Genomic DNA, 11,439 nt, shown 5'->3' on the forward strand with positions numbered 1-11,439 from the left:
TTTTTAAGATAATATATTTTTTTTAAGAAATATTACAAAAAAAGAAAAGAAAAAATTTACAAAATACACATCTTACAACAACAAAAAAATGAAAAAATATATCGTGAATGCTATTATGAACAGTGAAAAAAAAATAAAAAGACATACTTCAATAATTCACCATATATATTTTTTTTCCTGAAGAAAAAAATGTCATAAATTAATCTGTTATAATTACAACGTTTTAATATATTTAAAAAAAAAAATAATAAAATAAAATTCGCCCTATGTATGATGCTTCATTTATAAATGGAGGAATAAATGTCTTCTAAATTACAAATATAGGTTATTATAAAAATATAATTTTTGCGAATATATCCTATATTCACATCAAATTATTTGTTAGCTAATACTTTTTATTTCAAAATGGGAAAGAGATGAAAGATGGAAGAAGATGGGAAAAAAAAAAAAAAGTTAACACTTAGTATTACTTAATCCAATTATTTTTTTTTACGAAAATTTTAATTAAATATGTATATATATGTGTACATACAAATGTGCGTTTCTGAGAGAATAAAGAAAAAAAAAAAAATGTTACGGAGCACCATAATTTAATTCCCTCATTTTGGGTTGATTTCTTGGTGGAGTCGGCGGCCTGAGTTCCGTCATTTTTGTGTCCCTGGAAGAAGGAAAAAATAGGAATGCATATACATATATAAATACGTACACATATGCACATATTTATATTACCATATATATATATACATATATATATAAAATATATAAAAAATTGAACATATATAAATTACACATTTTAACTAATAAAATATGTAGGAGTGGTGCATATATGGGCTCATAAGATAAACCGGAAGAGCGGATTTATCATATTAAATTTATCAAAGCTGTTGAATTTTAATGTAACTTATCTTTTTTTCGAATAATAAATATATATATATATACACTCAATTGTGCACGTTATGCTTTTGCTATTTTGCCCCACTGTACCATGTGTTAAAGAACCGAATTTCGTCCTTTGCAGGATATATAAGTTTTGGTATTACTGTAAGATCTCTTCGAATGAATAGTAATGCTCCTGCATTTTTATGTGAGTTACAGTAATTGGTTGCTGAAAATAAAGTTATTAATTTGCCTCCTGCAAATCTTTCAAATCCATCCATTACACATTCGTGCGCTCGTATAATTAATTGAAGATCATTATCTTCCAAAAATTTATGAACACGATCAGGACCATATTTAACAATATGACCAGTACCATCTGGATCTCTTATATCATTAGGTATAGTTCCTAATATAGAATCGTTATCGGTTGGGTCTGACCATAAAAGATCAGTAACTTTTTGTTCACTCAAATTTTGAGGAACTTGTGAAACGATTAGTGGTCTTCTCAATTGAGAAATATCAGAAATTTTGTGAATCGATTTTCCTATTCCTCCATGAACACATAATATTTTTTCTTCTACTATAGCACCAATAGGTAACCATTCAAAAACTTGATTTATCTGAAACCAACATGATGCATTATCAGTTATGTCTTCTTTTAATCTTCTTTTACATTCCTCCTGAAAACCATATAAACTATTAATTGCCATATCCTCGTGATTTCCTCGTATTAAATGTATTTGCTTAGGGTATTTACATTTTAATGCAAAAAGCAAGCAAATGACTTCTAAACTATTTGAACCTCTATCAACGTAATCTCCTAAAAATAAATAATCATTTGAATCGATATCACCTATTGCATTTAATTTTTCTCCTAAATCTTCTTCTACTGGACACTTATATAATTGAAATAATCTCATTAAATCATAATACTGACCATGAATGTCACCATAAATTTTTATAGGTGCTCTTAATTTTAATATTATATCCTCTTGCTTGAAAATATCTATTACAATGGAGCATAAAATAGAAATATTAGCCCATGGAATTATGAAAATAGCTTCTGAATTGTGATTATATTGTATTTCAAATTGTGTAATATTAGGGTTTAATAATGTAGTAATAATTTTGTCATACACTGTATTTTTAAATTCACTAATATAATTTACTGGAGTACATAAAACACCATTGTTAATTTTTCTTCCTTCTTCTTCTAATTTATCAATTGAAATCTTTCTAACAAGTAGAGCAAAATCACTACCTGTCTCTTGTACCGCATGTGCATGTGCTGATAATTTTATTTTATTTGACATAGGTCTACTAGATAATCGAAATAAAGAAGAGGTAGGTGAATCTAACATATTTCTGTAATGTGTATTTTGTGCACTTGGAAATGTACTACCAGTACTGGAATTACATTTTATATTGTACAATTGTTTTGATGTTGCATATTGGTTATTATTTTGTACATTTTGCTGAGCATTTTGTTGTAAACAGTGTTGTATACTCTGTTGCGTACTCTGTTGCATACTCTGTTGTATATTCTGTTGTATATTCTGTTGTATATTCTGTTGTTGATGAGGGTTAATAATATCTTGGCTATTTAAATTGTACGAGTTCATAGTTCTTAGATCACTGTTTTGATGTTTAATACTTTCACTTGATAGCTGTTTTTGTTTTAAAGAAGATTGTTTCATAGTTTTTTTCTTATCTGCTTCTAAACTGTTTAAAGAAGTTAAGAGAGTGTAACATTCAAGGCATTCTAATTCATTCGTAGGGAATTGTTGTGTTTGATGACTAAATCCTCCAAATGTATAGATTGTATATTTAAACATCCAAGATGTATGTCTAAATTTAGAAATAGAAGGTAAGGTAACCCATTCTATTGTTTCTGTATTATATAGAGCTGTGGATAAGGGAACTGCACATCCATTATCATTTCGACCTCCTAAAATAAACATCTTAGATCCTATAAAAACAGACGTATGTTGATAACGAGCTTCTGGAGGAGATCCTTTTTTAATGGGAGCTTCAACCCAATCCCATCTACCGTCTCTATGTTGTCTTAAACCCCAAGTGTCATCTAATGATTTATTTTCTGAACTTCTTCCACCAAATATTACAATCATACCTGTTGCAGGTCCTTCTTTACACATATCAGCTGAATGATATACTCTTGGTGGTGGTATCTTACAATTATTTGGGATTAACACTTTAACCCATTCGAAAGGAGGCATTTCTACATGCATAAACCAAACATCATTTAAGGTTTGTTGACCATCATTACCACCAAAAACTATTAAATTTGGTTTACTGTATACCATTACATGACCATATCTTCTACCTGGTGTTACCCCTTTTGTAGGTACAGTCATCCAAGTATATCTTTGTTCTCTTCTTAAATCTAATATATATAAATCATCCAAAGACAAAGACCCACCTCCAGTAGCTCCTCCATATATTACTAACTGTTGTTCATCCACACAAGCAGCTGCATGAGCAGCTCTAGCTGTTGGAGTATTTTCTGTAGATAACTTTTTCCACTTATTTTGTACTAAATCATATATATATATATCATCGGTTATATTATATTTCCCTGCGTCACCTATGGCACCACCAAATACGGCAACTTTATTATTACCTAAGTAGGTAGTCGTATGTCCAAACCTAGGTGCTGGAATATCTCCTTTTTGTTTTTCTTTTCTGCAAACATTCGTTTCTTTAAATGACCCATTATTCATTTGTCATACAAAATCGGATGAATTGGTTAAAAAAATACATATACGCGTACACACACATATATATATATATATATATAATGCGCAAGTACTTATATGCTTATATATACATACGTACAACTCACAGAACAAAAAAAAAAAAAAAAAAATTGTACTAGTGTATTATATGTGACTCAAGTATATATATTTTTAAAACAAATATGCATACATGTACAATTTGTATGCTTGTCCGTTTAAACATGCAAAATTATAAAAATTAAATTCTTTATATTAAATGTGGCTTCCTCTTTTACTTTTGTTAGTGTTGTTTCAAAAGTAAATACACTTTTTACACGAATACTTAATGTGAAATATGTATAGTGGATATATATATATATTTTTTTTTTTTTACCACCTTTGTGTATATCATGCTATATAAAAATAAATTTTTTGCAATAAAACTTTTTTTTTGTTTTCCTATTTAGATCATTGAAATATAATTTTTTAAGAATTTTAAATGGAAAAAAATAGAGAAAAAAAAAGGGGGAATGTAAAAATATAAATAACTATAAACTTGAATGAAGAATGAAAATGATACTAATGTAAAAAGATTAATGCAAAAGAATTAAAAGGTTAATATACAATTAGGTTTACGCGTAAATGTAATATATAACAATACTTGTAAAATGCTATTATAAAAAGATTAATGACAAATTACATAATGTAAATGATATGGCATATACATTTGTGAATGAAGATTAAATGTGCTCGTATATATAGTTGAATAGACAATAAAAACGAAAAGTAATGATAAATATTTTACTTATTATGCAACGTATTTAATCAATGTTTTTAAATAATTGTAATTTTTTTTTTTTTTTTCTTGTGCAAATATCACACATCTTCCCATTCAAGAATAAATAAAAAAAAAAAAAGAAACATTAAAACGATTTTTATATTTCATTTTATATATTTTAATAATATAGGAACCATATGCAAAAAAAAAAAAAAAAAGAAAAAGAAATTATGTGAGAAAGCTTTGTTTTTTTCTTTTTTTTTTTTTTTTATAATAATCATTGACACATAAAAAAGAATATAAAAAGAGTAGTGCACACTTGCACAATTGCGCTAAGACTCGTGAAATAATCTGAAAGCGTTAAGATAATAAAAATTATGAAGAAAACGAAGGTTCTTCAAGGACTTCTAATATATACAATACATATATATATATATATATATATATATATATATATATAACAGTCTTTTAAGGATTTTCTTATCCCTTTCCTTTTAGTATATACATGTTTGAACTATTTGTATTTATTTTCACCATAAAGCTGTTGTTCCACATATAAAATGGTGAAATTTTCAATTTTATACTTTCATTTAGAAAAAAAAAAAAAATACATTCGTAAAAGGATATTTCCTGGTTTTAGCAATAATGAAGTTATTTTCTTTTCTTATTCTCCCTGGTACCTAATTTATGCCTTATTCATTTGTCTGAAAAATACATAGGGATTAAAAAACAAATTTACTAAAAATTTATTTTTCGAAGGAATTTATATTTGGATATGAACATATATATACATATATTAATATTAAAAAAAAAAAAAAACAAAACACCCATATTTGTTTTATTCGCTCTGTACTCTTTCAAGATAAAACGCACATTTTTACGATAACATCATTAGGGTTCTTTAAAAAAGAATACTATTCATGTGTATACATATATATATTACTATATATATTTTAATTTTTAACTACTTTTGATCACGTAAGTACTTTTAATATGGTATTTCATTTTAGTAAGTGTAAAGGAAATTTCAGTGAAAGCTCCTAAAATAAAGGATCTTTGTTCATTTTACATATACATGCACTTGTATTCGTAGCCGTGTATTATTTAAAATGGGCAAAATGAAGAGCATATGATCGACTTGAAAGAGTTCATATATGACAATTGACTACATCGCCAAATAATTACATATTACAAGTAGTTACAAAATTTTACATTATTTCCTAGTACAATTTTTTGTAAAATCTATATGATATTCTTTCTTTTTCTTTTTTTTTTTTTTTTTGCAATGTATGAAACATATATTTGAATATATTCTATGTATATACACTCCTCCTCTCTATGGAAGGATATACTATAAACATAATAAATTCCATAATTTTAAATATAAAACAAAAGAAAAAGTATATATATATATATAAACAAATAAATGAACGGTTAATTTTCTTCAATAATATTGTTCTTAATTTTAACTTTTTCTAACCTTTGTATTCCTTAGTAATTTGTCTTTTTATTTTTAACAAAATGCCACCTTATTTTTCTTTGTTCTTTTTGTTTATCTGCTTACTCATGATTACCTGTGCAGAAGAAAATTCATCCGTTAAGGAAACTGACATCCCTATATTTTACTATGGGTTTCAATATATATAAATATATACATATAACACATAATAACCCATTAATTTTAACTCTTTCAACATTTTATACCTGGTTTTATAGATTCCCTTTTTTTTTTTAAGGTTTATAAATAATGAAGGATACCAGCATTATTTACCTTCGAAGTATTCTAACACGCTAAGTGATGTAAATATAAGAGAAACCTGAAATAGTTTTTTTCCTTTTTGATTCTTCTATACTGTTTTACACGTTGTATTACTCCCTGATGTATCCCTTTTCACAGTCTAGAATAGGATTGTTTTATTCTGTGTATTTTTTCTTTTCCTTTCTTTTATTATATACATTATTGCTAATGGTAAATTTTTACACTTTTCAGAGAGATTTAATAAGTGTATCATGTCACAAAGGATATACTGTGGCAATTAAAAAGGCGTCTATAATTGATTTGAATGACGAAGGTTCAGCTTTTATTTATATATTATTCTCCAGTTTTCTGCTGTGTACTTGTGCAAAAATATACAGAAAAATTAACTGCTGTGAATATATATATATTTATGTGCACTTTGATTTTAAGTATTTTATCCATGAAGTTAATAAACTCGTTACAACACGAACTCATTTGATTTAATGCATAATGTTTGTAAATAGTGTATGTATATATACTTACCCATAAAAATATCTCAGCGTTTTACATTACCTTTGCTCTACTTTTATTTCAACAGAAAATGATTACAAAGATATGGCACAAGAAATCTGCTCAAAGAAGGAACAATGCAAGGTATTAAAGGGAGAAATATATATACATATAAACCATTTTATTTCTTAATCTACAAAATAAGTGAAATTTCTAATTAATTTAAGATCGATGTTAGGAAATTCAAAAGAAATACCAACAACAATCAAATTGAATCTTCTTCTGAACTAACAATAGAGTATATCTGTATGAGGTTGGCAAATTACTTTTATCATTCATTTCTTACAGAGTATGAATATGTATGCATACACTAGTACATATGCACATGCACATATATATATATATATATATATATATTAACTACTACATCACTTTTTCCTGTCGTTCATCAGCTCTCAAAAGAACCTTTACGATGGAAACGCTTTTCATCAAGGAGTCACACACAAATACCTAGTGTAATTTTCTTTTCTATTTTTTAAAAAATAATAAATTTGACAACTCATTACTTCATCCTTTTTTTCTTTTTTTAAATAACAAAAAACAAAAATAAAATAATAAAATTAAAAATAAAAATAAAAATAAAAAAACAGAGTACGAGATCAATCTTTAGGTAATGCTTATTTTACACAAATATTTTAATGCAGCTCCTAAAAATATGTTTACAATTATGATGCTCTTTCTTTAACCATTTGTTTATTTATTACAGCATGCGTTCAAAATTATAAAGACGTAATGATATTTCCATCCATTTCAAAAGCTTTAGAAACTTGCACTATAAATAACTGTAATTATGTTGTGTGGGATGACAAAGACAAAAAGGCAGTTATTTGTAAAGGGGACAACGCTGAAGTAATTATATAAAAATAAACTAAAAGCAAATAACATATGAAGAAGTGAAATAAAGCAAAGTCATATCATAAAAAGTTGATATGTACCCTACATAAGGAGAAGTGCATGCTTTATTTTTTTTAGATTCTAATAGAAAAAAAGAACAACATCACATATATTAACCCGAACCTTTTTTATACTTATGGATATGTAACTTTCTTGAATTATATGTCTATATGTGATAATGTTGTAAAAAGCGCTCCCTATAACTTAAGTATTCCTAAATCGGTTGACGTTTGCTCCCACTTAGATTGCGATTATTTCACACAAAGTAATTTCGATAATAAAATAAAGTAAAATAACGACAGCATAAGGTTCACAGTAAAAATATATATATATATATATATATATATGTATACACGTACATATTTTTATGTTCCCCTTTGTTTCGTTAAAATATGAATAGGTTATGCGGGGTCCATAAGATCATTAAACAATCACAAGAACGGCAAAACCTGGTTAGACAACCATATAAATTATAAGCATATTAATATTAAAAGAAAAAATGTTATAAAATAATGTAAAATAAAATAAAAAAAATAAAGAAGGTAAATAAAACAAAAGCAGAATATTAATTGAAAAATAAGTACTCTTATAAAAATGGTGATAAATACAATTTTTTCTTCACAGGTTTTGTAAAGGGTATATTTTTTGAAAGGGAGATATATATATATATATAAAATTCTAAAAATGTATTTAATACATGACCTTAGTTATATAAAATTACGCTCTGTTTTCCTTTATAGTTTTCCCACGATTATACCAATGGACGGATTCATCACAAGTGTTAATATAAGTAAATTTGTTTAAAAATAATATTTTCATAAATTTTTTTTTAACATGGAAAGTGTATATAAGCGCTAACATATAACATCTCTAAGTGTTTTTTTTTTACATATTTTTTAAATAAAATATAAAAGATATTTTAGAAGAAAATATAAGAAAAGGTTAGAAATTTCTTTTTTAATGTATTTTATCCGTTAGATACCTTAACAAGTTATACACTCTTTTTTTTAACAACCGTTATGTGAAACATCTCTCTCATTAAACTTTTGCTATACTAATTGTGTCATTCGGTGTTACATGTTGCTTCATATATATATACATATGTATACATATATATACATATATATGTAACTCGTTCCAATGACGTAATGATATGTGCATCATAGCAACACAATCCTTTTTTAATAACCTAATTTTTATACTATTATTTTTCTTTATGCAAATAAGAAAAAAAAAGAAAAAAAGGCTAAAAACAATAAAATATGAATAATTCGTTGGGTTGTAATAATATTCTAAGCTATATATGCTCATTTCAATCATTGAAATAATTACATTTATTCAAGTTAATGAGAGATTACAAAATTAATATTATCTATTTTTGAAGCATTAAGGAATGATTCGCTTTCGTCTGTAATATAAATAATTGTATATTTTTTGGAAACATGGGAAAACTATGTGTTAATGCATATGCACATATACACGAATGAAATGGTGAGGAGTAGGCGACAAGAGTATCTGCTTCCATTCTACGTACTAAAATTTTTGTTTCCGTTAACGGAAAGACTTGAAGAATAATAGTGTAGTATTAAATGTTACTGAATTTCAAAGTTTTCATTTTCTTCTAATATGGTAAAAACACAATTATATTGAATAGTTACTACATGTTGTATTAATTTTTTTTCTTTATACTTTTTTCTTTTTTTTTTTTTGACTTTTAAAATTTAAAAAAAATTACACTTAAAATTTTCATGCATATTTATTTCACGCTACATTATTTTATTTTACTTCTTTATATTTCGTTACATTTTATTTGAATTCATTTTACCCTTTTTAAGTGTTATGCTTTTTACACGTCTATGGTATCTGTTTTAGGTTCTAAAACAGAAATGTTGTCTGGAAGAATAGATGGTAATCCTGTTTTTGTATCGATAGCCGTTGGTAACATAATTTTCACTTTTATACCCAAAACACCCTGTTTTAATTGGGCTGATCTTGTTGCAGTATTAACAAATCTTTTTGAAGGTTCTCCAGTAGATATTAAATAGCCATCACGAAATTTCATACTTTTAGCTCTTTGTGCTCTCAATTTTCCTGAAACTATAACTTCGCAACCTTTTGCTCCTGATTCCATTATATGTCTTAAAACACCATAGCATGCTCTTCTTACTGCTAAACCTTTTAAAAGTTTATATCTGAGTGATTCAGCTTGTGCCATTGCACATAATCCTCTATGTTCTACTCTCTCTGCAAATAATTCAACACTATTTGTTGATTTATTAAAAAATCTTTTTTGAACTAAGGATGTTAATTCACGTATTCTTCTTCCCTTGTCTCCAAGTACTTCCCTTGTACGAGTAGCTCTAATTATGACTTCAGTTCTATAGAAATAAAAATTAAATAACAAAATTTACGGATGTGTAAAATGATTATCACATGCATGTGTCAAATAATGACACAGCCTCACAAACTAATTTCTTTTTATGCATTCTCCACTATAACGGTTTGCATATGCGTATTTTTCCTAAAAGGAAGAACATAACTTATGCAAAAACTAACACACAAATATGCTCACAAATGTATACACATATACATACACAAACATATGTATGCACATATTTGTACCTTATTGGTGTAACCCTAACTTCTACCCCTGAATACCCATCCTCCGCTAAAATTCGAGCCAAAAACTCATTCAGTTCTGCTTGAAAAACACCATCATTGATAAATTTTCTCTTTTTTGACATCTGCACGGAAAAATTAAAACGCATAAACGTTTAGTTAATTGACAGAAAAAAAAACAAATTCCAAAAATTACATGTGCGGAACAGCACAAATATATATATATATATATATTTAGGTACACATAGTGGCATTTTTTTCCTATATAAACATTAAGAATTCCTATATTTTTCTATTAATTTTCTTTTTTTTATTTTAAGGGCACTTGCATATATATATGAATATCTCTATATGCATAAAAACTCTTTGTCAACTTTTTGTACCATATTTCAATAAAATACGAATATTGTATCAATCAAAAATAAACAAGGTCAAATAGTATATTAAAATTTCTTTCTCTCCTTTTATCATCACACATTTTTATACTTGTACTACAAAAATACATATGTAATTTATATATCTTTTCCTATTAAAAATCTTATTTTTACAACATTATATATAAACATTCAAATATGTAAATAATAAATATATATATGTATGCTTTTTATTTTGGGACTTACAGGAGCTGACATCTTTGTGAGATATTTTTGCTTCGATAATTTTTGTATTAAATTTTTTAAATTGTTTCAACTTTTTCAGTTCAATTATTTAATTTTTTCAATTTTTCCTTTTAATTATATTTTTTATTCTGCTTTATAAAATTTATATATTGGTATCATTATTTATTCCAATACTTTTTAAAGCATTTAAAAAATACCCTTTTTTTTCAGAGAAAAAATAATTTTTACGTATATATAAATTATTGTATTATATTATGTATATATATATATATATATATATGTAAACATGTAGATTGTAATTATACATTTATGTATATATTATTGCTCATTGTATACTCTTATATACTGTATACCTAAAGCAGCGTGTTTTTCTCTTGATTTCTTTTTATATGAAAAAGAAGGAAGAATGCAAAAAAAATACGAGCAACTTATGCTAAAGAATAAATATTTAGTGCTTGCCTTAAAGGTTCCCTTTATTTATATTCATTATTATTTATACACAACACGAACTCTCTACGAATTTTTCGTTACAAATAGATTTATATATTATGCATATCATATGTTTTTATATTTTTTTATGAACATACGAATGAAAATATAATTTTT

The 11,439-nt window shown here is 26.0% G+C and overlaps 3 protein-coding genes across 3 annotated transcripts; 1 reads left to right on the forward strand and 2 right to left on the reverse strand.

The window, feature by feature from the left end:
• Positions 1–573: 573 nt before the first annotated feature.
• MKS88_004431 (protein phosphatase containing kelch-like domains) lies at positions 574–3,620 on the reverse strand (the record flags this gene model as incomplete). Its single annotated transcript, XM_067217608.1, has 2 exons — positions 574–658; positions 985–3,620. The coding sequence occupies 2 exons, from the start codon at positions 3,618–3,620 to the stop codon at positions 574–576; spliced, it is 2,721 nt and encodes a 906-aa protein (XP_067072019.1).
• A 2,338-nt stretch (positions 3,621–5,958) lies between these two features.
• Positions 5,959–8,107, forward strand: MKS88_004432 (uncharacterized protein; the record flags this gene model as incomplete). Its single annotated transcript, XM_067217609.1, has 8 exons — positions 5,959–6,023; positions 6,129–6,192; positions 6,383–6,464; positions 6,729–6,784; positions 6,868–6,946; positions 7,407–7,549; positions 7,673–7,859; positions 7,995–8,107. The coding sequence occupies 8 exons, from the start codon at positions 5,959–5,961 to the stop codon at positions 8,105–8,107; spliced, it is 789 nt and encodes a 262-aa protein (XP_067072020.1).
• Positions 8,108–9,440: 1,333 nt separating this feature from the next.
• Positions 9,441–10,845, reverse strand: MKS88_004433 (40S ribosomal protein S3; the record flags this gene model as incomplete). The annotated part of the gene is made up of 3 exons (XM_067217611.1): positions 9,441–9,972; positions 10,217–10,338; positions 10,834–10,845. 3 exons carry the CDS (start codon positions 10,843–10,845, stop codon positions 9,441–9,443), a joined length of 666 nt encoding a protein of 221 aa, XP_067072021.1.
• Positions 10,846–11,439: the final 594 nt, after the last annotated feature.

Source organism: Plasmodium brasilianum, chromosome 12 (assembly GCF_023973825.1).
Source record: "Plasmodium brasilianum strain Bolivian I chromosome 12, whole genome shotgun sequence".
Taxonomy (NCBI): domain Eukaryota; phylum Apicomplexa; class Aconoidasida; order Haemosporida; family Plasmodiidae; genus Plasmodium; species Plasmodium brasilianum.